Source organism: Tursiops truncatus, chromosome 21 (genome assembly GCF_011762595.2).
Source record: "Tursiops truncatus isolate mTurTru1 chromosome 21, mTurTru1.mat.Y, whole genome shotgun sequence".
NCBI lineage: Eukaryota > Metazoa > Chordata > Mammalia > Artiodactyla > Delphinidae > Tursiops > Tursiops truncatus.
Window position 1 is genome coordinate 33,367,508 of NC_047054.1, and position 27,957 is coordinate 33,395,464.

General features: G+C 47.4%; 2 protein-coding genes across 12 annotated transcripts in view; both read left to right on the forward strand.

The window, feature by feature from the left end:
* The window catches only part of FNTA (farnesyltransferase, CAAX box, subunit alpha), a 30,145-nt gene extending 29,470 nt beyond the window's left edge, over positions 1–675 (forward strand). For both annotated transcript variants that reach the window (XM_033848774.2, XM_019921226.3), the window contains one exon: positions 40–675. In XM_033848774.2, coding sequence (XP_033704665.1) covers positions 40–162 — 123 coding nt within the window. In that variant the 3' untranslated portion in view covers positions 163–675. The remainder of the gene's footprint in view (positions 1–39) is intronic.
* Positions 676–870: 195 nt separating this feature from the next.
* On the forward strand, positions 871–27,957 carry POMK (protein O-mannose kinase). Of its 10 annotated transcripts, none has more exons than XR_004524315.2 (5): positions 9,245–9,366; positions 10,079–10,148; positions 14,172–14,474; positions 24,289–25,130; positions 26,217–27,957. XR_004524315.2 is itself a non-coding variant. In XM_033848902.2 (4 exons), exons 3-4 carry the CDS (start codon positions 14,193–14,195, stop codon positions 25,057–25,059), a joined length of 1,053 nt encoding a protein of 350 aa, XP_033704793.1. In that variant the 5' UTR covers positions 871–6,969; positions 10,079–10,148; positions 14,172–14,192; the 3' UTR covers positions 25,060–27,957. The 10 variants fall into 10 exon arrangements, 6 of the variants coding, with proteins under 6 accessions (XP_033704793.1, XP_019776974.2, XP_019776973.2 ...); XR_004524313.2 differs by having other exon boundaries at positions 9,246–9,366; positions 24,289–25,432; XR_004524314.2 differs by having other exon boundaries at positions 9,246–9,366; positions 24,289–25,350.

Here is a 27,957-nt window from a genome sequence, read left to right on the forward strand (position 1 = left end):
ACACATTTCCTTTAATGAATTTTTGTTGTTCATTTTCAGTTATGTGAAATCCTAGCTAAAGAAAAGGACACTATAAGAAAGGAATATTGGAGATATATTGGAAGATCCCTTCAAAGCAAACACAGCACAGAAAGTGACCCACCTACGAATGTACAGCAATAACACCATCTAGAAGAACTTGATGGGATGCTTTTATTTTTCTAAGAGACTCTAACGCAGGAGTTAAAAACCAGAGCGATCATCCCCTTTGCCTGTGGTGTGAAACGTACATTACACGGGCACTGCTTTTTAACATGAACCCAGTGTGATGCTCCTGGGGTGCTAATGCTGTTCAGACTGGTTCTGAGTGATTTGATTCTTGTTAAGCAGAGTGATTCAGGGGAGGGAGGAGAAACAGGAAGTCCCCAGAGGAACTTGGTAGCCTTTCAGCATTCACTGTAACCCCTTAGCAGCAACTGCCCTAAACGGTGTATGTGTCAGGATTTGCAGCGTTAATGTTTGCAGGCAACGCGTATGTGAAGGATGTGAGTCACTTACATTTCAGTTCAGAAAGCAGGGAGTGCAGTTGTTACATTAGAGCTGCTCTGCCACACTCACAGTATCTTGCTATCACTGTAACCAACTAATGCCAAAAGAATGGTTTTGTAATAAAATTATAGCTGTATCCTAAAACAATTGCCATAGTGGTTTGACTTTTTTTTTTTTTTTTTTTTTTTTTTGCGGTACATGGGCCTCTCACTGCTGTGGCCTCTCCCGTTGCGGACCACAGGCTCCAGACGCGCAGGCTTAGCGGCCATGGCTCACGGGCCCAGCCGCTCCGCGGCATGTGGGATCTTCCCGGACCGGGGCACGAACCCGTGTCCCCTGCATTGGCAGGCGGACTCCCAACCACTGCGCCACCAGGGAAGCCCCTGACTTTTTAAATAGCATTTAACTATATACAGGGGACATTGTCTCGGCTTAGAAAAGCAATTGAGGAAGGATATATTGCTATAAAACTGAAGAAACCAGAAACATGACTATGTTAAAGGAAATGTAATTAAAATGTGAAGTGGTCAGTTCTTGACTACAAGCAACAGAATTCACTCAAGGTGGTTTAAAACTCACAGGGTTTATTGAGGTATATAGGTAGCTCACAGAATAATTACCCGATCTTCCGAAATATGTCCCAAAACCTCACTGCAGAACTGGAGCATCACATTGCTGTTGCCTGTGCTGGGATCAGGAACTGCTGAGTGAGGCTGCCAGCTCCATGTCCACCTCCACCACCTTCCACGCAGGCTCACCTGCTTCCCTTCCCACAGGACGTGGCTCCAAAGTAAAGGCTCGCTTTAGTGCATCTGATTGGAAAGAACCTAAAGGACATCGAACACCCTTAACTGCAAAAAGGAATCTGGGAAATGTAGTTTATAGCTTTCCAGCCTCTACGCTTCAGGAAGACTTGCTAGAAAGGAGTTGAAGGTTGAACAAGCGAGTTTCTGTGTACCTGCACGTAATTAAATCTCACCTTATCAATAAAGAATTTTTGTTCACTGTTCAAAGCACCAGACTATAACTAAAGAAATTATATAGAGTAGAACAGGGAATTCCCTGTCGGTCCAGTTGTTAGGACTCAGCCCTTTCACTCAGGGGCCTGGGTTCAATCCCTGATCAGGGAAGTAAGATCCTACAAGCTGCGTGGTGCAGCAAAAAAACCAAAAAAAAAAAAAAACAGTTAAGAATTCAGAAAATAACGATATATTTTTTAAAATATTTATTTATTTGGCTGCACTGCGTCCTAATTGCAGCATGTGGGACCTTTAGTTGCAGCGTGTGGGATCCTCAGCTGCAGCACGCGAACTCTTAGTCGTGGCATGCGGGATATAGTTTCCTGACCAGGGATCGAACACGGGCCTTCTGAATTAGGAGCACAGAGTCTTAGCCACTGGACCACCAGGGAATTCCCACAATATTTTTTTTAAACAAACTTTTTTTTTTCTGGCCATGCTGTGCAGTTTGTGGGAACTCCCAATAACAGTATTTTAATAATTCCTGGAGAAACTACCATATGACCCAGCAATCCCACTGCTAGGCATATATCCAGAGAAAATCATAATTCAGAAAGACACATGCACCCCAATGTTCACTGCAGCACTATTTACAATAGCCAAGACATGGAAGCAACCTAAATGTCCACCAACAGAGGAATGGATAAAGATGTGGCACATATATACAATGGAATATTACTCAGCCATAAAAGAACGAAATAGTGCCATTTGCAGAGATGTGGATGGACCTAGAGACTGTCATACAGAGTGAAGTAAGTCAGAAAGAGAAAAATATCGTATAATATGGCTTATATGTGGGATCTACAAAAATGGTACAGATGAACTTATTTGCAACGCAGAAATAGACACACAGATGTAGAGAACAAACATGGATACCAAGGGGGAATGGGTGGGGTGGGATGAATTGGGAGTTGGGATTGACATATATACACTACTATGTATAAAATAGGTAACTAATGAGAACCTGCTATATAGCACAGGGAACTACTCAGTGCTCTGTGGTGACCTAAAAGGGAAGGAAATCTAAAAAGGAGGGGATATATGTAAGAGGGGATATATGTATATGTATAACTGATTCACTCTGCTGTACAGCAGAAACTAACACAACATTGTAAAGCAACTGTACTCCAATAAATTTAAAAAAACACTAATTAAAAGGAAGGCCGGTCTGATTAAAAACAAACAAAAAAACCCAAAATAACTAGGATAATGGTGAAAAAAAAATTCCTGGAGAAAATATACTTTGTGGGTATTTAACATTTTACATGTCAGTTTTTGTTTTTAGACTCCAAAAATCTCTGAATTTATATTTGAAATTTTCATAAAGTGTCATCCCTATGTAGACAATTTCAAAGGTGTCATAAAAAAAATTGTACAGAAAAGTTTTCATAAGATGGCATTTACTCTCAGAAACTACCTTGTCAGTGTACCCAAATTGATTAGAGTCAGGGCTGCTGACTCAACAAAGCTCGTAAGAGACTTTAATAAAAAGCATAATGGCAGTTTACTAATTTACACTGAGAAATGTAACAGGCGGACCAAGCAATTGCACCAGCCTAGCCACTTAGCATTTTCTGCCTGAAGTTTAACTAGGTGGCAATTCATTTATCACAAGGTTGCTTAGTGAGTATGGAATCAGGTGAGGAGGCCCCATGATTCAAGTGTATAATGACTTATTTTGATGATCCTAATGAGGGTCATCTGATGGGCAGCTGAATACAGAGACCTGGCAGTGCACTTTTTTCATTGGACTAACAATTAAAATGTGGTCTGTGGAGGGGCTGTTAGCTCAAAATTATTTATCCAATAATACTTTCACTGTGTTGCTATCTGCACTGCTGGCGCATAAACAGTGGGTCAGACTGCTGGTGCCTTAGCACAAATCAAGGCAGTGGTACTGAGTACTCATTGTTTTCTTCACTGCCATGCATTCACTGAACAATGCACTTGATGAATCAGTAATTATATATTTTATTCACAGTACTCACGGTCTCTTCAGTATTTTGTGTGACTGAATGGAAGTACGCCTAAACTTCTTGGTTGTCTTGAAGAAAAGCATTTGTGCAATTGTGTAAGTTGTGGCCCAAACAGGCCACTCTTCTTGGAATGCCATTTCTACTTGAACAACTGAGTGTTTATTGCCAATCATAAAATTTGAGTTTTTGAGGGAAAATTTTAATCTACCACAGTCAGCTTGACAGCTTCCCGCTACCTTCTGATGAAATCAAAGTGATGATATTAATGAATTATTAATTCATTATTAATTATTGAATCAATAATGAATAGTTACATGTATCCACAATTGGTGGATCCGTATAGTTCAATGGAACAATATTTTCCAAATGACCCATCTATGATATTATCATGAATGCATAAACAATCCATTCACATTACCAGATGTAACAGAACACAAAAAGTACATTGATAAGAGTTGCAGATTCCACAGTGCAACTAACCTTTGAGAAACCACCACTTGTCGAATTTTGGTGTAGTATTGGAGAATATCCACAACTTCTTAAAAGACTCCTAAAATACTCCCTTTCTGACTATATATCTGTGTGTATGAGTGGATTTTCTTCATGTACTTCAACCAAAAACACCATATTCCAACAGATTGAATATAGAAGCAGATAGGAGAATCTGGAAATCTTCTATTAAGTCAGACGAAAGAGATTTGCAAAAATGTAAAACTGCCATTTTCCTGGTTGGTTTTTTGGAAAATGTAAGTTTCATAAAATGTTATTTTTGTTAACATGTAATGGGTTTATTGCTTTATTAATGAATTAAAATTTTAAAATCTCAAATATAGCAAATAGCACTAGCTTGGACCCACATAAAGGAAATCTGGAGCTAGAGGAGAGAGTAAGATCTCTGCCCTCAGGGATCCCAATTTTGAGAGAGACCAACAGTATGCTACACCCCTCAGTACCCTGAAAATGTTTATTAGCTTGTTGAAGAAGTACTATTTGGGAACACAGAAGCAGGAGGGATTATCTTCCTGATGGAGTCAGGAAGGGTTCACAAAGGAGGACAAATTTCGTTAATTACATCCTTTAGTGAGGCCTTCAACTCAATTTTTTAATTGTTTATATCCCAGATATTAACTTATAAATTAGTAAGAGAGTCCAGAAGTTTTCCCTCTGGAAGTTATGTTATAAAAAGCAATGTTTTTCAAAAAAAAAAAAAAAAAAAGGCAATGTTTTTCAAATTGGGTTGTAACCCATTAATGGGCAAGTCAGTGTGTATCGACAAGCTTTAAAAACAAAAAAGTATATATAATAGAACTTTCAACTTCACTGAATTCTCTCACATTTTATTTCTTTCCTTCTACTTGACTTGGTCCACTCTAGCTTTTTTGCCTAGCAATTATTGTGATATAATCGACAAGTAACACTGTGTAAGCTTAAGACATACAGTATGATGATTTGATACATATTGTGAAATGACTACCACGTTAAGATTAGTGACCAGATCCTTCACCTCACACTTGTGTGTGTGTGTGATCTCTCTTAGCAAATTTCTAGTGTATAGTACATGCTCTAATTTTTTAAGGTGGAAGCTTAGATTGATCCAAGCTTAGATGATTTTTCCCCAATATAAGCATTTAATGCTATACATTCTATTTTTATTCAGCTCAAAATATTTTCTAATTTCCCTTCTTGAGACATCCTCTTTCAGTCAGGGATTATTTAGAAGTGTATCATTTAATTGCCAAGTGATCAGAGATTTTCCTGTTATTCCCTATTATTATTATTTAGTGGTTACTCTAGGAATTATATAATACGTATTCAACTTTTTACAGCCTACTTATATCAATATTTTATCACTTCAATTGGCATGTAGAAACCTTACCACGGTATAGGTCTCCTCACCCCCACCATTTATGCTATAGCTGTCTTATATATTACCTATACTTACATTGAAAACCCCATCAGACAATTTTTTTGCATTCAACCACCAAACATATTTTAAAGAACTCAAGAATAGTAGTCTATTACATTTACCAAGAGATTTACTATTTTTGTTACTTTTCTTTCATTCCTGATGTTCCAAGTTTCCTTCTGGTATAATTTTCCTTTTGCCTGAAGAAATTTCTTTCAGCAGTTCTTTTAGATTAGTTCTGCTGGTTGCAAATTCTGTTTAGTTTTCCTCAGCTGAGAAGGTCTTTATTTCATCTTCATTCCTGAAAGATGTTTTCGCTGGATACAGAATTCTGAGTTTACAGTTCTTTCAGCACTTGAGAAATGTCACTTCCTGTCATTAGAATGGTCGTTCACCTACATGTCATCTCTCTCTGGCTGCTTGCAAAATTTTTGTCTTTAGTAATTTGATTTTGATGTGTCTGGCCATGGATGTCTTTGGATTTACCCTATTTGCTCAGCTTCTTGAATCTGTAGGTGTCACCAAACTTGGGATATCTTCAGCCATTACTTCTTCAAACATTTTTTCAGCCCTTTCTCTTCTGTGGGATTCTCAGTGCAAGAATGTTAGACCTTTTGTTATTGTCCCGAAGGTGCCTTTTGTTCTTTTTTCTTTCTTTCTTTTTCCTTTTTTTTCCCTCTGTTGGTCAGATTAGATCATTTCTATTAATCTGTCTTCAAATTCACTGACTTTTTTTCTTGTCATCTCCATTCTACTATTGAACCAATCCAATGAGTTTTTTGTTTTGGTTATTATATTTCTCAGTTCTAGACATGGGCATTGGAAGGGCTGCAGCCTGTGAATTATTGTGAAGCGATGGGGAGTTACCCGAAACCCACTGGTAAGTTGAAACACCAGATGTGGATGGCTGTGGCTCACGACAGGAACTGAAGACACTGAGAGATGTTGAGGTGCGTGCGTGTGTTTTGTGCGTTCCTACGCAGCGCGGCTCAGCTGGGTGCATTTTTCCGCATTCACCTAGTGTTTTTCCAGAATGAAGTTACGCATAAACAAACGTGGACGTCTAGCACGGGCACCCCCGGGGGCCTGTAAAAGCACAGAGCGCTGGCCCCAGCCCCGTCTGGGATGGAGCCCAGAATTCGCACTCCTGACAAGTTCCCTGGAGCCGTGAAGCGTCGGCACCTGGTCTGAGGACCGCCCTTTGGAAGCACGGCCTTGCGCTGAGCGGGAGCTTTCTGCTGCGTCTAGATCGTACAAGTCCTCTCCGCACCGGCATCCGCGCCCGGCTGCGCGTCCGGACTAAACACGTCACCGCCCTTACGCGCTGGCAGAGAAGCAGCCGCCACAGGAGCCGGCCGGGGGCGCCGGCGCTGCTTCCGGGTGCGCTCCGACACTGGCTTTGCGTTCCGGCGACCGACCTCCGGGTGCGCGGCGGCGGGAGGACGACACTAGGGCGCACCCTCGCGCTGGTCCTGCTGGGCGCGCTTCCGGCCGCGCAGGCGCAGGAGGCCGCGAGCCAGACCGGGAACCGGGACTGCAGGTAGGGGCGGCGGGCCGGGGGAGGGGTCGGCAGGTAGGGGCGGCGGGCGGGCGCGGGGGTAGCCGGGCTGCGTTTTGCCCGGCGCCCGAGCTGGACTTGAGCCGACGGACACGCCGCCGGGACAGGCTTCAGCTCCTGCCTTTGTTGGTGCCGCGCTGCCACCGCCTCCAGGTCTGGAATCGTCTGCTGCCCCTTTTTAAAAAGGAGGGTTAAGCCGTGTTCTTTGGTGGTCTTGTCTTCTCCACCCTTGCTTGACCTTTACTAAAGAACCTTAAGGCTAAGCAGGCATCCGGAATATTTAAAATAATTAATGTACCTGTGCTTTGTTGGCAAAATGGGATTCTAACCAAAATTGTATGGGCGGGGGGGGGGGGGCACTAATTCATCATTTCTTCTCTGGTTGGTTGTGTAAATTATTCTGTAGCTGGTAAAAACCAATTTTGTTCCATTGCTTTTCTTTCTTTTTAAATTAAGCTGTGAGTGTATAGCAGTGGGAACCACTTTTTTCCTGTTGCCAGGTTTTTCTTATTGTCAGAAATCCTTTGTGTCTAAACAGTGCCTGAATTTCTCCTACCCACCTGGACCTTTAATCGTTATTTCTTAATTTGTAGAAGCTTTCAGTGTCGTTTTGCTTATTTCTGGGCGAGAACATTTCCTCAGCCTTACAGCCTCTTCCCTAACTCTGGGCAACATACTACAGAAATATGCCTTTAAAAGAAAAAGGAGGGGACTTCCCTGGTGGTCCAGTAGTAGAGACTCCTCCTTACAATGCAGGGGATGCGTGTTCGATCCCTGGTCAGGGAACTAAGATCCCACATGCCGCGGGGCAACTAAGCCCGCACACCACAGCTGGAGAGCCTTCTTGCCGCAAAGTGCAAAGCCCACACGCCCTGGAGCCTGGGCACCACAACTAGAAAGACGCCCGCGGCCGCAATGAAAGATCCTGCATGCCACAACTAAGACCCGATGCAGCCAAAACCAAATTAAGTAAATAATAAATCTTTAAAAAAAAGACCATAAGGTGATAGAGTGGGTGAATGACTTCTTTAAGAAGTGGGTGGGACTTCCCTGATGGCACAGTGGTTAAGAATCTGCCAGCCAACGCAGGGGACACGGGTTCGAGCCCTGGTCCGGGAAGATCCCACATGCCGCAGAGTAACTAAGCCCACATGCCACAACTACTGAGCCCCTGCTCCGCAACAAGGGAAGCCACCACAATGAGAAGCCCGGGCATTGCAACAAAGAGTAGCCCCTGCTTGCCGCAACTAGATGAAGCCCGTGCGCAGCAATGAAAACCCAACGCAGCCAAAAATAAATAAAATGATTTTTTAAAAAAGACCCTGTGTAAACCTTCCACATGTACACAGGAAGTGTGTGCAAACCTGAATCACCAGCTGCGGTATAGCCAATCCAAAAGAGTGAAGTAGGGCGTCATGTATCTGCTTCGATAAACCTCAAAAACATAATGCTGGGCTTTTAAAAATGCAAGTCATAAGAGGACTTTGTGTCCTGCATCCCCGATACAGAGGGATTCTACGCCATTTTAGATGAGGGACTTGAGCATCCGCAGATGTTGGTTTTCGCATGGGGTCCTGGAACCAATCCCCTGCGGTTACTGAGGGACGAACAGTACAACACTGCTTGTATTAATATAAAGTTTGAAAACATACGTGTATTATGTGTTGTTATTTATGGGTACATACTCATGTGGTGAGAATAAAAAGCACGCATGGAAATTATTAAAGTTCAGCTTGCACCCCCACGTCACGTGTGTTAACACAGATGTCTGGGCTCCACCTCAGAGTTTCTGGTGCAGTAGGTGTGGGGCAAGGACTTAAGAACCTGCATTTCTCAGAAGTTCCAGGTGGTGCTGCGGCAGGTACAGGGACCACAGTTTGAGAACTACTGACATACCAACTTGAGGATGGGGACTGTTTCTTGGGATGGAGCAGAATAGGACTGCGAGGGGCCCCTGGCTTCAACCATGTTTGTAATAGGTTATTTCTTTAACAAGGGGATGCAGTATTACTTGACAAAGCTGGATGGGTGCTCATGATCTTACGTTTTAACTTTCTTTATGCTTGAAACATTTCAGGAAAGAAAAAAGATCCTAGTCGGTGAGGAAAATGGATTGGAAAAGAGAAAGTAGTGGGAGAGTGCGTAGGAAAGCGTTGCAGAAGCCCAGGAAGGTGATGCTTAGACCAGGGCGGGGGAACGGGGGCGGGGGGATGGGGTGTGAGCAGATTTGGGAGCTTTGCAGAGACAAGTGACTGTCGGTGGTGACTGGTTGGTCTAGTGGCTACGGGGAGGGAAGAATCAAGTCACCTGGTTGTGTGCCCGTCACAGAGGGGAACCCTGTGGAGTGGGCATGCTGGCGACCGGAGAGACAGAATTCAGGTATGGATGTTGCAGACCTTGAGAGGCCAACTGAGCGAAGTGTAGGAGAAAGAGCCAGGCCACAGAAGAGACCTGAAACAATCGGCGTGTACACAGCCGCCAGAGCCACATGCGGGGACGAGACCGCGTGGAAGGCGTGGAATGGAAGGGGGGCCCACGACATCCAGAGGGATGCCGTCACCTAAGCTGGGCTGGCTGGCTGCTCCCCGCCACCCATTCTTGTACAGCCTGTGAGCTGAGGATGCGTTTCACTTTTTTAAATGTTGGGGGGAAAATCAAAAGAACATGTGGCATGTGAAATTCAAATCTCAGCTTCCATGAACACAGTTTTGTTGGGGCACAGTCATGCTCGCTCGCTTGTGTAGCATGGCCTGGCTGCTGCTGACGACGAGATGAAATAACTCTGACAGTTACCTGGTCGCTCGGCACCACTGCTTCTCACCCCGCTCATCACGGTGCCGTGGCCACTCGATTCCCGCTTCTGGCCCCTAAACCTGAACATTTGCTGTCTGATCCTTTGCAGAAAATAGTTCTCTGCTCCCTGACCTCAGGTCTAAGTTGACACACTCTTGGTCACTTTAAATGCTACAGAGGAGAGATGGCCGTGGTTTTGCCCATTTCTTTAAGGTCACCTTCTAAGAATCAGGCGTAGGTGGAAGAAGCTCAAGAGACCGTGAGGCCTGAGTGGTGAACGTTGTCATCATGTCCACAGGAGTCCTGGAAGATGCCTGGAGGGAGAGAGGTGGAGAGAAAGATGTGGGCCCGGAATCTCGGTGAGGAAGGTGAGCAGACAACTCCCTGCAGCATTGCTGGACGTTGCTGACAGGACTCAGGTGGCGGGTGAGCATGTGGCATCGTCTCGAGAAAGGAGCTGTTAAATGAGGCTGGAGCAGTCGAGTAGAGCCAGGGTCTCTCGAGCACCTCGTCATGACGGCAGGGATGAGCAAAGCAGCGTGTTCTCTTCTCATTAGGAAGAGTACACTGACCCGTAGAAGGGTCCATTACTTCTAAAATTCCCTGCTCAGCAGAAGAGTGTCACTCCTGACCCTTCACCTGCAGCCTTGTCACTGGAAGAATACAGTTGTCACTCACTGAGATTGTGAACACTGAAAACAGCAGATTTGAGGGGAAGAGTTGAGTTTGGGAAGTTGTTTTTTTTTTTTAAAGGTTTCCCTTTTCTGTTTTTTTTTTAAAGGTTTCCCTTTTCTTTTTTTTTTTTTTTAGATTTGGGGGTAGGAGTTTATTAATTAATTTATTTATTTTTGCTGTGTTGGGTCTTGGTTTCTGTGCGAGGGCTTTCTCTAGTTGTGGCAAGCAGGGGCCACTCTTCATCGCGGTGCGCGGGCCTCTCACTATCACAGCCTCTCTTGTTGTGGAGCACAGGCTCCAGACGCGCAGGCTCAGTAATTGTGGCACACGGGCTTAGTTGCTCCGCGGCATGTGGGATCCTCCCAGACCAGGGCTCGAACCTGTGTCCCCTGCATTGGCAGGCAGATTCTCAACCACTGCGCCACCAGGGAAGCCCAGGAAGTATTTTTATATTTTAATGTTGAGATTTTATATATACATAAAAATACATACCACGTCTTCTTTATCCATTCCTCTGTCGATCGACACTTAGGTTGCTTCCATGTCTATTTATATGGTAAATAGAACTGCAGTCAGCATTGGGGTGCATGTAACTTTTCGAATTAGTGGGTTTTTTATTTTTGCTGAATATATACCCACAAGTGGGATTGCTGGATTATATGGTAGTTCTAATTTTAGTTTTTTGAGGGACCTTCACACTGTTCTCCATAGTGGCTGCACCAATTTACATTCCCACCAACAGTGCAGGAGGGTTCCCTTTTCTCCACACCCTCTCCAGCATTTATTGTCTCTTGTCTTTTTGATGATGGCCATTCTGACAGGTGTGAGGTGATATCTCATTATGGTTTTAATTTGCATTTCTGATGATTAACAATGCTGAGCATCTTTTCATATGTTGGCCGTTCATATTGTCTTTGGAAAAATGTCTATTCAGGTTTTCTGATCACTCAGCCATAAGAAAGAATGAAATTCTGCTATTTGTAACAACATGGATGGACCTAGAGAGTATTATGCTTAGTGAAATAAGTCAGAGAAAGACTAATACCGTATGATGTCACTTATATGTGGAATCTAAAAATAAAACCAACAAATGTATATAGCAAAACAGAAACATATAGAGAACAAACCAGTGGTTACCAGTGGGGAGAGGGAAGAGAGGGGGCAAGGTAGAGGTATGGGATTAAGGGTTACAAACTCCTATGTATAGAATAGGTAAGCAACAAGGATAATTGTACGACACAGGGAATACAGCCATTGTTTTGTAATACAGTAAGTCCCCTACACATGAACCTTCAAGTTGCGAGCTTTCAAAGATGCGAACCTATGTTCCATCATCGTCAGGCGTGAGTGAAATGGCAGCTTGCCCTCCGTCTCCTATTGCTGACAATCCTTCAGCTCTGCCATCTCCCACCTCCTCTCCCTGCTCCAGTCAGTAACTCTTCTTGCCTATTCACTCGATGCCAGCCCCTGTGTGCCAGCTGTTCTACTGTACTACTGTACTTTTCAGGGTACTGTACTGTAAGATTAAAAATGTTTTCTGTATTTTTTGTGTTTGTTTTTTATGTATTATTTGTGTGAAAAGTATTATAAACCTATTACAGTACAGTGCTATAGCCGATTGTGTTAGTTTGGTACCTAGGCTAACTTTGTTGGGCTTAACGAACACTATCTTGGAATGGAACTCGTTCGTAGGTAGTGGACTTGCTGTAGCTTTAGATGGAATATAATCTAGAAAAATACTGAATCACTATGTTGTACACCTGAAACTAATACAATATTGTAAGTCAACTATAATTCAATTTAAAAATTAGGTTGAGATATATTTTACAGGCTATAGATTTGCTATTTTAAAGTGTACAGTTAATGATTTTTAGTATATTCACAAGGTTGTGCAACCGTCACCACTAATTCCAGAACATTATCATCCAAAAAGAAATCCTGTCACATCAACTACCTCTCCCCATGTCCGCCTCCACCCAGGCCCTGGCAACCACTGATCTACTTGCTGTCTCTGGACTTCCCTGTTCTGGAGTTTTATATAAATGGAATCATATGCTATTTCCCTTAGTTAATTTTCCTGAGAATAATGTTTTCAATGCATGTTGCAGCATGTATTAGTGCTTTATTCCTTTTAATGGCTGAATACTATGTCATTGTGTGGACACATCACGTTCTGTTTATCCAGGCATCATCTGATGGACATTTAGGTTGCTTTCACTATTTGGCTGTTATGAATAATGCTGCTGTGAACATTCATGTACAAGTGTTTGCACGAATGTATGTTTTCAGTTCTCTTGGGTAGATACCGAGCAGTAGATTTGGTGGTAACTCTGTGTTTAACCTTTGAGGACTTCAGACTGTTTTCCACATTGGCTGCTCCATTTTGCATTGTCACCAGCAATGTATGAGGGTTTCCCATCCACACTTGTTACCGCCTGGTTTTTTGATTATAGCCATCCTAGAGGATGTGAGGTGGGATCTTGTCGTTTTGGTGTGTGTTTCCCTGGTGACTATTAAAGTTGAGCATCTTTTCATGTGCCTGTTGGCCATCTGTATATCTTCTTCGGAGAAATGTCTGTTCAAGTCCTTTGCCCGTTTTTAAATTGAGTTATTTGTCTTTTTATTGTGGAGGAGAAATATTATTTTTGAGTTGTCCACCAGACTCCAAGTAGAGGTGTCAGGAAGGCAGGTGTGGAGTTCTGGGGAGGCTGGGACTGGGCTTCACACCTGGAGCTCAGCGGATGGGCATGGAGATCTCCCCACCCCGGGAACGAGGGTGGGGGCCAGGTCCCAGCTGCAAGTGGTTTCCTGGGAGCCGAGTGCAGAGCGTTTTCAGGAGGAGGGAGGGAGTGGTCAGCCAGGCCAGGTGCTGCCGAGGGGCCAGGCCTGCACGTTGGCTGTTGAGCTTTGGCACAGGGTCTGTGCCGTCAGTGGTGTCCCGTGTGCCCCAGTGCTGTGGTTAAGCCAGCGCACAGTGGTACAGCCACGTCGCTCGTCGGGGTAGTGATGCTCCCTGCGCGTGGCAACCAGCATCCGCCCCAGGCACCCTGAGTGTCCCGCTCCCGATGTCCAGGTCCCTCCCCACCCTCCACCGAGGCAACCGGGTGGTAACGCCTGCCTCCACCCCGGGCCTCGCACCTGCTCCCGGACGGGAGCCCACTGGATGGTGAGCGCCCCTGCCTCACCGTGGTGTTCACCTGTGCGCCCGCCCGTCTCCCTCTGGTCGTGTTGCCCTGCGTTCTCATCAGTGCTCGTTCTGGGTTCCCGCTGGGGCCTCCCACCCTGGGGCACCTTTCACACCTTTGCTTCTTAAAAACATCAGGGGGCTTTTGAGTACCTTGCAAGGAACATCCCAACCCCTCAGAGTCCCAGCCATACCCCGACCCCAGCTTCTCTCCTGTCCACCTCCTGCCCCAACCCCACTGGACTCACAAAGCCACAGTTTGCTTTCATCTTACTAACTGTTCAGTGCGTATCTACTCAGCGCAGACAGCTGCAGGGAGACAGAGACAAAGTCAGACCCAAGACTCCCTTCTGCTCGAAGCTGTAATAGGAAGCAACAATTCTGGGAGGAGCTGGCATCGAGCGTTTGGTGCAAGGCTGCTCTCAAACCCTCTCTGATCCTCACGGTGACGCTGAGGCCCGGGAGGCTGTGTCACCCTCAGTCCTTCCTGAAGTAAGATGGACCGTGACTACTCCCTGTTTCCCTGTTTTAGGAGCTCGCAGAAGCCAGCGCCATGGAGACGAGGCCCCAGGAGGGCAGGAAAGGGCCCCCGCCCAGGGACGTGCCCCCGGTGGTGGGACTGCTGCTGTCCATGGCCCTCATGAACGCCCTCCTCTACCTGTGCCTCGACTGGCTCTTCATCTCGCCCCGGCGCTCCACGGAGGACCCCACACGCTGTCCCTACGGCCACTTCAGGATGGGGCCGACGAGCAACTGCTCCCCGTGGCTGTCCTGCGAGCAGCTGAGGACAGAAGTGAGGCAGATGAAGCGTGTCGGGGAAGGAGCCGTGAAGAGAGTGAGTCCCTGGCTCACCGCCCGGGGCAGCGAGTGGCCCAGCGGGAGGGGGGCTGGCATCGTGTGGCCGCCAGTGCCTCCAGCTGGGACATTATCCTATAGAGGGAGGCGAAGGAAGGAAGCGGCTAGATGCACCAAGGAGTACTCTGCTTCGCTGTTGACAGTAATAGAAAACTAGAAGTCATAACCACAGGGCAGTGGTTAAGTTATGGTCCAACCACTTGTAGAATATTCTACAGCCAGTAAGTGTAGTTAGGAACCCTCTGCGGCAACGTGCAAAAGCTCCCATTATGATAAGTAGAAAAGCAAAATAGAAAACTGTGCAGTATGCAGTTTTCATCTGCAAGATCATATATGGAGAAAAATATTAAAATGATAGAAAGTGTGTTATGGTGAAGGAAGATTTGGGGCAGTTTTTTTCGTTCTTATTTTTCAAACTCTATAGTGGTATTATATTGATTAAAAATTTTTTATTTTAAAAAGAGAAAGCAAAGGGGCGAATTCAGTTCTCACGTAGAAGCTTCCAGAGCCCCGTCTCATGGGCTGCATTTCCGCAGTGGTTGCACTGAGACAGGGTGACTCCAGAAGCCAGTGAAGGGTGTTGAACAGGACAGACCCTCTGTGAGGACGCAGCGAGTGACGGCAGGGCTGCAGCTGGATAGACAGCTGCGTCCCTGAATGGGGAAAGGATTCACCTTGAAGGGGGGAGTCAGAGGGAAGAAGGGAGGGGAATTAATGTGAGGTGAAACCATGAAGCCAGGTGACGGGAAGGTAATGGGTTTCTTCAGATTCGCCCGCTCATTGTAGTGGGTGCTCATTGTAGTGGGTGCTGACCTCCACCCCGCCCCTCCTGGCGCCCCGACTTCAGTAACTCCTCGGGGCCTCGGTGGGCTGATCCCACTGCTGGGGGTGCAGCAGTGGACAGAAGCCCTTGAAGCCGGCTGGGGACCCTGTGCCGTCAAGAAGACAAGAAACAGGTGCGTAGGAATGTGTGTTAGTGACGTGCTCTGAGCCAGTGGGGCAAGGGAAGAGCCGCTGGCTTGTTACTCCAGGTGGTCAGAATGGTGTGGTACTTGGGCACAGCAGACGCCCCTGGGTGGGATGTGCCTGCTTGTCCAGGACCAGAGGCAGGATGTGAGGAAGGCGTCAGAGGTGAGGGTGCCCCAGGGGTGCTGGCCGCAGGCACCACCTCGGGCAGCGTGAGCGGAGGGGAGGACTGCTGGCCTGTGTGCAGAGCGGACCCGGCCGGGCTCGCGGGGAGTTTGGTGACAGGTGGCTACAGCTCGACATGAGTGTCAGCGCCGGACACGGTAAGAAATCAGTGGGTTCTGGTTGTATCTTAAAGGTGGGGGCGGTAGGACGTCCCAGTAGACTGGACGTGGGGTGTAAGGGAGGGGATGACGGAGGCGCCCGGCTGGGGCAGCAGGGAGGACAGGGTCTGCGTCACCTGCTCAGGGAGGCCTTATGAGTGTGTGAGGTGACCGTCCTGAGCCGTTCAGGTGGCCAGGCAGGGACACGGGCAGTCGGGTGTACGAGTCTGGCACTCGGGGGCGGGGATGGAGATTTGGGGGTGTTGACAGCATTGGGCTAAGCGGTCACCAGGGAGGGGAGCAGTAGAGGACTCACAGCCAGGTAATTTCTGTCTCCTTCGGAGAGGGACCCTGAGGGCTGCCCGCTTGCTTCCATGCTGCTGTGCTCGCTCAGAACATTTTTGGAATTTTTTTTGGAATTGCTTTTTACCCTGAAGGATGTTTCTGAGTAGCTTCGATGGTGGCAGATTATTGTTTGAGGACAGATTTGATTTTACGGAACCTCGCAGATGACACCCAGCCCACTAGATTCAACAATGTGGAATGTGGTTTGTTTGTTAAGGTAAAGGGCTGTTACACTGAGATTTTGTTTCTTTGGCTGAAACTTGCCCTTGGGTCACAGGTGTTCTGAGCGCAAGATGTCAGCTCCACTGGGAGCCCCATCTGTCCTGCCCCGTTGGGACCCCAGGGCCTGTGCATGGTCCAGCCCAGGGCAGTCCCCTGACCCTCTGTGTAGGCACCTACTCCCACAATCCTGCTGCGGCCACCCCGCCTACGTGGGCATCCCTCCTCTCTGGCACCCGTTCTGGGGGCATAGTTTCTCAATAGGAATTTCTGTGACCAAAGTTCCTGACATCCCTGTCTGACCTCCACCCCGCCCCTCCTGGCGCCCCGGCTTCAGTAACTCCTCGGGGCCTCGGTGGGCTGATCTCACCCCCTTCTCCCTCTCCCACCTGTCTGCATTCCGACTCACCCAGCAGCAGATTCTGCTGCTGTGTCCTCGTCACTCTGGCGCAGACACTGGCAACATCTCCCTGCATCTCTGTCTCCATCCTGCCTGGCGGGGAAAGCCCCACACCCGGTTGATGCCAGCTGTGTATCTGCACTTGGGCAGCTGTCCTGGAGGCAGAGAGGAACGTCACAACCCTGCCATTCCGGCGCGACCACAAACCTCAGCACAGCCCAGGGGTCAGGCTCTTTTCCCTTAGCTACTTTTTCCTCCCATTCTCTGAGACAGACGTTTCCTTTAACAACCCCCTCGTTGTTTCCTTAGACGTTTCCTTAGCTGGTGATCTTGCTACTAAGATGTTGTGAAAACAGAAGCCACCCAGAGGCCCTGTCCTCATCTGCCCACCCGACCTACAAACCTTCCAGCTCCGGGGTCGTCCCTGACTGCTCACAAGTTCCCTTTAAATGATTCCCCCTTCCCTACATCATCGCTCTTCCCCACTCTGAAGGTGGTCCCTACCGGCTACACACAAACGCTCGCGCTTTCAAAGAGAAAACCCTCTTCCCGTGATTCCCTGTTGCTTCCCCTCTGCTTCCTCCTCACCCATCCACCCTTCCATCCTCCTCCTGAGAGGCTCCCAAACACCAACCTCCAGGGAGACACTCTCACCCAGCTTCCCGCTGACCCCTGGCCAGATGTTGCTCTGCCTGCCTCTCACTTGACCTTTCCTGCAGCCCGGGCTCCTTGACTTTCTGGTTATCCTCCCCTGGGCAGCCCTTCCTATTTACTCTCCCCTTGGCTTCTCCTGTTCGCTCTTCTTGCCTCAAGCAGCGGTTCTTAGCCCAGAGGCGAGGCTACTCCTCAGGGGACGTTTAGCAATGAGTAGAGACCCCAATGTGGCTGTCACAGCTGGGCGTGGGGAAGTGACACGGGCGTCCAGTGGGCAGACACCAGGGGCGCTGCTGACCACCCTGCCATGCGGGGACGGCCCCATCCCCAGCAGGTGGCTGCGCGGCCCGAGGTGGCCCTGGTGCTGAGGCTGAGAAACCTTATTCCTCCCGGTGGCTTCCAGGGTCCCCTTCTTTTTCTTCTTGGGATGCACTCTTAGGTGATTTAATCTATCCATTGCTCTAAATGCATTTTATGGGCTGGCGACCCCCAGCTTGATACCTGCAGCCCGTCCCTCTCCCCTGAGCTTCAGGTCTGTGTATCCACCTGTACTTGACCTGTCTACTTGGAAGTCTCTTGAGAATCTAAGTGTGACCAAGGTGGAACTCCTGGTAATTTCCCCTCTGAAGCCCGTTCTTCCCCAGCCCTCCTGTCTCAGTAAATGCCAGCACTCCGCCCAGTGGCGCCGGCCAGACCAGGGAGTCAGCTTGCGTCCTCTCACCCTCTCCCCCTGACTAGGCCAAGAGCAAGTTCCATCAGGTATGTTTTCAAAACATTTCCCAACTTGTTGGGTAACCCCTGTGTCCCTGGCCTTGGAACCGGCCTCCCTGCCCACCTGTGCCCTTCCCCAAGCCCCAGGCAGGCGTCTTGCAGACACACTTCAGACCACACATGTCCCTTCCTTAAAACCCACAGCATCCTTAGGAAAAACCCCAAACCCGGGCCCTACCTTCCTCCTAAACTCACCCAGACCAGTCCGGGTCCTCACCCCACCCTGCCACCACCCTGCCCTTTCTTTTGTTCCTTGATCAGACAAGCCCTTTCTCACCTCGGGGCCTTTCCCAGCCTGAAATCTCTTCCTCCCCATCTGCCCGACTCCTCATGTCCAGATCTCAGCTCAGATGTCACTTCTCTGAGAGGCTTTCCCTGACATCCCTCTCTAAACCCATCTCACCCCCTGCCGTGGACCCTCCCATCTGGCATCTGGTTTGTTGTCTCATATAAATGCAAGCTTCCTGAGGGCACAGACACCAGTTACCTGTGTGTCCTCAGCACCTAGCCCGTGGCTGGTTCATAGAGCAAGTCTAGCCCGTGGCAGGTTCATAGAGCAAATTTTAGGGGCCTGAACACAAAGGCTCATTGCTGAATCCACATAAAAAAAAATACTGGCTTATCTTTGACAGTTTCCTCACTATACAAGCACACCACCCTCCCCCCTTTCCCCAGGCTGTGTTTCTGGTTTGTGTTTGGAGTTGCTGGGGCCACAGATCTTTTCCTGCAGCTGGTTTGGGGGCAAGGCCGACTGCCCCCCTGCTTTTCCTTTTCTGCCCTTTGATTATGAACGCAGCACATCCAGCTCGGATGTTCGAAGGAGCTGGAGCCCAGGGTGAAGGCCTTTCACCTGCCCCTCCCCGCTGTCCCGTCTGACGCCTGCAGGTGACAGTGGGTTCAGCCCTTTTGGATTTTTAAACCCAAGATGAACGGACAGGTACGTTTTCTGCCAGCCGCTCAAGGACAGCAGCGGCCACGTCTCAGGGCTGCCTGTTTTCTGAACCACAGACTTGGGCAGCAGTGCTCGTGAGGAGGAAGGGCTGCAGTAGAACCGGTGCTTCCGGGGGCGGACACTCCACCGTGCTTTGCGGACACCAGGCACCATCCCGGCCACTCGTGTCCACCTGGGGGAGCGGAGGCGGTGTGGCCCCGTGCAGCATCTGTGTACTTAGCCGCGCAACCCTCCAGCAGAGTTTTCTTGGTTACGTGGTTTTTCCTTTAAAATTAAGGTATGGTACGTTAAAAAGCCATAACATTTGAGTTGGCTCCCATCAGAAGAATGGATTCAGCCCTTACTCTGTCGCCCTCTCGTTTTGTGTAACCCTTAGAAGGGCCGTGTGTGATCTGTTTTTACTGTGGAAGGCTGGCGGGAGCGCAGGCGTGGCATGAAATAGCAGCGTCCGCCCCTCGGTCTCCCCTGCAGGCTCCACCTCCTCATCCTCTTAGCCTTGGACTTCTCTGTGCGCACTGCCAGCGTGGCCTCGTCCAGCCCCGTATCTTTATCCCCTGAACGAACTCTGGACTTTTCTATCCCCTGCCTACCCCGCATCTTGGATGTTGAATGTCTTCTCAGCCTGAGTGTGTCACAGACCATCCCCTTAGCCGGCTCCTCCTTCACCGCCCCCATCACCCTAAGGACAACCCCATCCATCCAGCTGCTTACACCACAACCCGGGAGGCATCCTTTGTTTTTGGTTTTGTATTTAATTTTTCTTTTATATTGGAATCGAGTTGATATACAATGCTGTGTTAGCTTCAGATGTACAGCACAGTGAGTCAGTTATACATATACATGTATCCACTCTTTTTCAGATTCTTTTCCCATATAGTCATTACAGGGTATTGAGTAGAGTTCCCTGTGCGACACAGCAGGTCCTTGTTGATTATCTGTCTTGTATATAGTAGTGTGTATATGTTCATCCCAAACTCCTAATTTATCCCTCCCCGCCCAGGGAGGCACCCTTGTCATCCTGCTTTCTCCACAGCCACGTTCAGTCCCTCAGCAAGTTGCAGCGTCTCCACACGCAGGAGAGACCTGGAATTTGGCCGCTCCTCGGCTTCTTCCCGGCCCCCTCCCCGCCCAGGCCTCTGTGCCTGGTACCTGATTATCTCGGCAGCCTCCAGAGTGCGCTCTCTGCCTCCACATTTGCCCCTTCAGATGCTCTCACACAGCAGCCAGCTCCTCCGTGTAGGGTGCCCTGTCTCACGCTAGTCCTTTCGGCGACTGAAGGCCTCTCCCAGCCTCTGCTCCCCTCCCCCTGCTCAGACACTGCAGCCCGTGGACATATCCCACCCCAGGGCCTTTACCCTGCTGTCCTCCCCGCCTGGGACATGGTCCCAGATGCCACGTGGCTCCATGCTCCACCTCCTTCAGGCTCCTGTTCGAGCCTCACCCCAGTGAGAGCTTCCCCAAGCTAGTAAAGCTGTAAACCCTTCCCTGCTTAATTTTTCTCCAAAGCATGTTTTACCTTCTAATGTACTTTACACACTTCCTATTTATTTTCTCTCTTGTCCGCCTCCTGCACTAGAATGTAAATTGCATATGGGCAGGGATTTATTTCAGTTTTTTTAATTGACATAAGTACTTGTTAAATGAATGAAGACATATTTGACATTGTACTACAGAAGACCACATAAGCTAATTATCTTCTAAAATTTGTCTTTACATTTGTAATAAAGGATCTCATGAATAATATATAAAGAACTAGATATTAATAAGCACAAAGCAAACAACCCTAGAGAAAATACTCTGAAGGACAATGAACAGACTTTCCACAGAAGAAATACAGAAATGCCCAGAGGGTGAAAAGTGCTCAGTCTCATTAATAATCAGGGAAATACAGATTGGAACAGGAAAATGTTTTTCAACCATTAGATTGGCACAGATTACCAAGATTGGTAACACCTAGTGTGGTTAAGGCTCTAGAACACAAGATTTATACACGATTGGTGAAAGTACATGTTGGTACTTTGAAGGGTCCTGATAGTACCTCGTCTTCATTCAGTGATGCGTCTACTTACCTAGCTTATAAAAGCACTTGCACATGTGCACAGAGATGTAAATATAAGGCTATTCATTGCAGAATTGTTGTTACTAGGAAATAAATGGGAAATAGTTTAAATGTCTGTCAAGTCTTTAAAAATAGATTACATAAGATCTTATTAAATGTTTATGTAAAATGATAGAGCTGTGTAGAAAAAAGAACCTAATCCATTCTGACAGCATCTGTTCCAAATTTTATGAATTTTTATTATATCATACTTTAGTTTTAAAAAAAAGAAATGATCATCTGTAAAACTGAAAATATGCCAGTATAAGTAGTACACCCATACTGTGAAATATTCTGCAGCTTTAAGAATGACCTAGATCTATATATACATTACGGAAAGATTTCTGAGGCATCTGTTAAATGAAAAAAGCCACCTGCAATATATTTGTCATATTCCCACTTTACATAATAAACTCAAATGCTATTTTATAAATGGACATTAATACATGTAAACGCATAGAGAAACTTCTGGGAGGTTGCCAGCCAAATAGTTCGCTAGTTTCCTTTGGGTTGGGAGTAAATGCAGAGGAGGGAGTTCTACTCCTTCTGTATTTGAACTTCTACCAAGAAAAGTATTCATGATTATTTTTATAACTAAAAAAAAAAAGGTAAAGTTGGTTTCTGAGAAATGATTCTTAACCTTTAACTTGCAAATATGTAATATTGGAGGCTTCAGATATTTGTGAGAGATCCCAGAGACTAATACTACTTAATAATAAGCAGTAGTTAATCTTTCATTTATCTGAGGCACAAAAATGGATTTGTCATAAACGAGGGTTCAGGAGGAAGTCACGAGGCCTGTGCCGAACGTCTCCCGCGTTTCTTGTTGAATAAATGCGTAAACCGTGACAGCTTCTCTAAAGTGATTACTGTTTTGTATGAAAAATGGGCCTGGACACCAAAGCCGTCTGCTAGTGCTGGTGCCGACACGAGCAGGAGGGGAGCCCAAGGGAGTGATGGGCTCAACAGAAGCGGGGTTTTTTGTTTTGTTTTGTTTTGTTTTGTTTTGTTTTGTTTTACGGTACGCGGGCCTCTCACTGTTGTGGCCTCTCCCGCTGCGGAGCACAGGCTCCGGACGCGCAGGCTCAGCGGCCATGGCTCAAGGGCCCAGCCGCTCCGCGGCATGTGGGATCCTCCCGGGCCGGGGCACGAACCCGTGTCCCCTGCATCGGCAGGCGGACTCTCAACCACTGCGCCACCAGGGAAGCCCAGAAACAGGATTTTTATATTGGAGTCAGAGATCAAATACAGTGCTGGTGCAGATCTATGGAGAGAATAAAATGTGTTCTGTATAAAAATAAATAAAATATATATTCATGAAACTTACAGTGACTGTAGCAGCCAGAGAAATACGGCTTCTTAATAGAAATTATCCGTAGTGAAATTTCTCAAATTCGGGTTTTTGAGAAGGTCTTGAAAGATTTCTCTTTTGAATAAACGGTCAACAGCAGTTAAAGGGTTTTCCCATAAGGAACCTCCGTTCTCAGGCCCAAAATAAATCTTCACAGTCCTCTAGCCCACCTCCATTTGAAATAGTAGTTTTTAGTTCTTTAAAAAAATGTTTTAAAATATAAAAGTAATATATATTCATTCTGGAAAAGTTATACCAAAAGATATGAAGGAAAAAAAAAAGCATATAAAGAGAACAGCAAAAATCCTTCGATTCCTATGTAATTTTGCCTTGTTTTATGCAGTTAGAACAATGGTATGAAAACACTTTGTATCCTTTTCATTTGTAACGTGACTTTTATCTGTGAAAACCCTATCAGGGTCTGCATTTTGCTGAGCCCTGTAACCTTCCTTGAGTGGTCCTGCATAACCGGACTGCTCCCGGATTTTTGATGGATGGATAGCTTCCAGTTATGCTTTTATAAATAATGCCATATTTTTATTCTTAGAGCTTTTTAGGTATTTCAGATTGTTGCCTTAGATAGATTGTAGATTTTAATGTTAAAGGCTCTTGATAAATATGCCCCAAGTTGCTTTCGTAAGCTTTATTTTAACAATGAAGAAGAGGAAGCCAGAGGGACACAGCCCACGGAGTCAGGAGCCACCTGGTGCGGTGGAGTCCTGACCCGGATCCTGTTGTCTCTTCTGCAACCTTCTGCCTTCCCTTTGGGGACTCGAGCAGAAGATCAGTGGTTCTTATTTATTTTTTTTTCCATACCACTTTATTTATTTATCTGTTTATTTATCTATGTATGTGTGTATGTATGTATCTATCTATCTAAGCCGCAGAGCTCACAGATCTTAGTTCCCTGACCAGGGATTGAACCCCGGGCCCATGACAGTGAAAGCGCAGAGTCCTAACCACTGGACTGCCAGGGAATTCCCCTGTGGTTCTTCTTTGCCAGCTGATAGAAATGGGAATCCAAGGCTGTGCGGTACAGCGGCTCCTCTGCCAGCTGTGTGTCAGGACAGCAGGTCCAGTGTGTGCCACTTCAGCTCCTGCTGTTACAGCTGAAGTCACAAAACCACGGACCGTGTAAAAATGTGTTCCTTACGTAGAGTCGTTCCTGTTTGTGGTTTGCTCTGACACCTTTTAAAGCGAATGGTGGCGTTGTGTGTGATGGGCTGGCTGGGCTCGGTCCCTGTGTGGGGTTTTCCAGCTCTCCACTTTTCCAGCCTTCTCTCACCACTTATCCAGCCTTCTCCCGCCCCGCCCCACCCCCGCTTTATGCTGCCCTGCTTTGGTCTGTCTGCTACTCCCTGCCTTTGTTCATGCCGTCCCCTCTCCTGGGAGTGCCCCCCATTCTCCACAGCTGGCCTGCGAGCCCCGTCATCCCACAGACCAGCTTCCAGGACATTCCCGTGGGCTCTCCAGACAGCCCTCAGCACCCGGACCAGCTGCCCAGCCTCCTCCGCGCTGGGCCTTCGCGCTGACAGGGCATTTGCCTCACCCGGCATCTGGTCCTGCTTATGAGCAAGTCTTTGGAACAGTCTGTGCCTCGCTAATGTCTGTGTCCTCTGCACCACGTCTGACACTGAGAGGCATTTGCCGTGTTGCTTCCTGGCTCACCAGCTGACAAGGGTTCCGGGTTGACGTTCTCTGTGGCTGTGTTCCAGGTGTTTCTGTCCGAGTGGAAGGAACGCAAGGTGGCTTTGTCGCGGCTCACCAGGCTGGAGGTAAGAGATGACTTCCTGCACGGACTGCGGATGCTGAAGTCGTTGCAGGGTGAGCACGTTGTCACGCTGCTGGGCTACTGTGAGGATGACAACAGCATCCTCACCGAGTACCACCCCTTAGGCTCCCTGAGCAGCCTGGAGACGACGCTGAACCTCTCCAAGTACCGGAGCACAAACACATGGCAGCACAGGCTGCAGCTGGCCCTGGGCTACGTGGCCATCATCGACTTCCTGCACCGTAGCCCCCTGGGCACGCTGGTCATGTGCGACTCCAGCGACCTGCCCAAGACGCTGTCCCAGTACCTGCTGACCGCCAACTTCAGCATTGTGCTCAACGACCTGGACGCCCTGCCCCTGGTGAACCGCAGCACCGGGGCCCTGGTGAAGTGCGGCCACCGGGAGCTTCGCGGGGACTTCGTGGCCCCAGAGCAGCTGTGGCCCTACGGAGAGGACGTGCCTTTTCACGACGACCTCATGCCCGCGTATGACGAGAAGATCGACATCTGGAAGATTCCAGATGTCTCCAGTTTCCTTCTGGGGCATGTAGAAGGGAGCGACATGGTCCGATTCCACTTGTTTGATATTCACAAGGCGTGTAAGAGCCAGACGCCTGCAGAGAGACCCACCGCTCAGGACGTCCTGGACACTTACCAGAAGGTTTTGAATCTACTCAGAGACACCGCGACATCTCAGACAAGAGAGATGCTGTAAAAACCAGTGCAGTCGGTGAGGTATGGGAGTCAAGGATCGGATGGAAGAGTTACAGTGGTTCCGCTCTGATGGTGAGGTTTTTGCTGCTTTGACCCGTGGTTCTTCCATCCGCGTGCACAAGTGAGCGGCTCCCTATCCTGGCCGCCTGGCAGGAGTTACTAAGCCAGAGCAAACTGGGCTTGATGGGAGCCTGGCTTCAGGTGAAGGTGCAGAGAAGCAGCGAGTCTGGCCAGTATCTGAAGGAAGTAACAAAAATGGAGCTACAAAGAGGCTTCCCTAACACCTAAATGTGTAAGCTTGTAAGAAATGTGTGTAGAGAGGTTTTTAAATTGCAGTGTACGGAAGAAACAAGCAGTAGTACTCGCTTTTTTAGGTGAGTATTGTGGTGTATTTCACTGGTACTGATGAGGCATCTCTACCATTTCAAATGATTGCTCTGTGAAGCTCCCATGCCATTCCCTTCCCAGCGAGCTTGCACGTTCTTTGAAATTTTGAATGGATAAGGAACATTTAAACTATCAAGTATGATGGAGATTATGTTACTGCCTTGGATGGTGCTTGTGAAATTCCTACTTACCTTCCAGCTGGATTTTCTGTGTCCAGAATTAATTATTGTGAACATTTTATATCAACAGTATCTGTCACTCATTACTGGAAGGTGTCAAGCCCTTCCACTTGAGTTGCATGATTGAATCCTTCAAGTAGCTCTTTCCTTGGTCACTGTCATCCTTGTTTGCAGGGGATGATGGGTTTGGTGCATAGTCATCATCACCAGTAAGGGGGTTAAAGCTGACTGAGGGGCAGAGATGCTGTGCAGCCGGCTGCCTGCCCCTGGCTTGCACAGGCCTCACAGGCACTGGAGTCACAGGGAGCTGGGCCCTGACCCACAGGCTCTGACTCAGTCTGTCTGGGTGGAGTCCGAGAGGTTGCATTTCTCACTGGTTTCCAGGTGATTCTGGTGCTGCCAGTCTGGGGACCACATTTCGAGAACCACTGTGCTTAACTGTCAGGGAGGGCAACCGAGGCAGTGGGATAGGGAGTATTGTCAGTATTATCCCTATTCTACTGCCTGTGGTTGATCGGGTCCTGTGGGTCCTATGGTTCGTCAGAGAATACGCTTGCCCAGAGTATATTAACTGCTACTTTCTGTTATAAAGATGCTGCCAGAACCCACTAGGACGGCTGTAATCAGAAGGATGGACAGTAACAAGTGTTGGTGAGGATGTAGAGAACTGGAACCATCATACACTGCTGGTGGGAATGTCAAGTGTTCCAGCTGCTTTGGAAAACAGTCTGGCAGTTCCTCAAAAAGTTAAAATAGAGTTACCATGACCCAGCAGTTCCCCTCCCCAGTATTTACCTGAGAGAATTGAAAACATGGCCATAAAAGAACTTGTACATGAATGTTCATGGCAGCATTATTCGTGAGAGACAAAAGATGAAAATAACCCAAATGTCCATCCACTGGTGAATAGATAAAGAAAACAAAGAAAATGTGGTCCATCCATTCCATGAGGCGTTGTTCAGCCATAAAAAGGAAAGAAGTACTGATACATGCTCCGACATGGATGAATATGCTAAGTGAAAGAAGCCGTCACAAAAGACCACATTTGTATGATTTCATTTGTATGAAATGTCCAGAATCGACAAACCCATAGACAGAGAAAGTAAATCAGTAGTTTCTGGAGGCTGGCAGGGGCCTGGGGTTGAAGAATGGGGAGTGCTTGCTTGTGGGTACAGGGTTTCTTTGGGGGTGATGAAAATGTCCAGAAATGATGCAGTGATGATGGTTGCACAACTCTGAATATACTAGGTAACACTGAATTGTACAAAAAGGGACAATTCTATGGTATGTGAATTATATCTCAATAAAGCTGGAAACCCCCCCCCCCCCACCTCTGCCACAAGACCATGTACCTCTTATGACCCTTTTCACTTGATGTAGTAGTTACTGTGTGGAGTTGCTGATTTGAAATTACCCTATTCATGTTGTAATTCTGGTTTGAGGGTTTTCTTGGTTTGGTGACTTTGCATTGGGAGCAAAACATTGTTTCAAATGAATTTGTTTTTAAATATTGATGATAGAGCTAAAATGAACAGCATGGTGTAAGGGAGGGGACGCTGTCAGGATCAGAAGACCTGAGTTATCATCCCAGCTCTGCCTCTGACTCATGTGTGGCCTCAGACAAACCCATTTCTAAATGAGAGAGTTGGTGAGAGGCATTTCCAACTTCTGCTCTGCCTCTGAGTTCTCCCTGATGCTTTACCATGCCAGTGCCAGACACCAAACTGGCCCTGGCCCTTCAGGTTCAATCTTCAGTACCAACAGAACTGCAAAATCATAAGAGGAACTTACATGCTCACTAAAACCTAGGTGAGTTCATTGCCCACATATTCAGCAAAAGTATAATCAGGAGAAGAGGCAGATGAGGTGAGCCATTCTCAAAGCACAGCCCAGGATTTAGTGGTCTCTCTACTAACCTTATTCCAAGTTTTTTTTTTTTTTAATCACCATGGGGACATCACTGGAGGTCCAGTGGTTAAGACTCTACACTTCCACTGCCAGGGGCAAGGGTTTGATCCCTGGTCAGGGAACTAAGATCCTGCATGCCACGTGGTGTGGCCAAAAAAAAGAAAAAAAATCATCACTACCATGTGGTTTATAGTGTGTTTTCTCTTTATCTCATGTGATGCTACAAACACCCCAAGCTTCGGAGAGCCTCCAGGGATTGTAAATCGTTCAGCAGAGACAGGACACGTGAGTGTTCTTAAAACGAGGCACATGAGGTGGGAGTGGGGTGGAAAGCTTATCTCACGCAGGATGTGTTAAAAAGGTCCTCTATGTATCCACCCTCCCCCCATTATTTTAAAAATAAATGTCAGTTTCAGTAATCACTA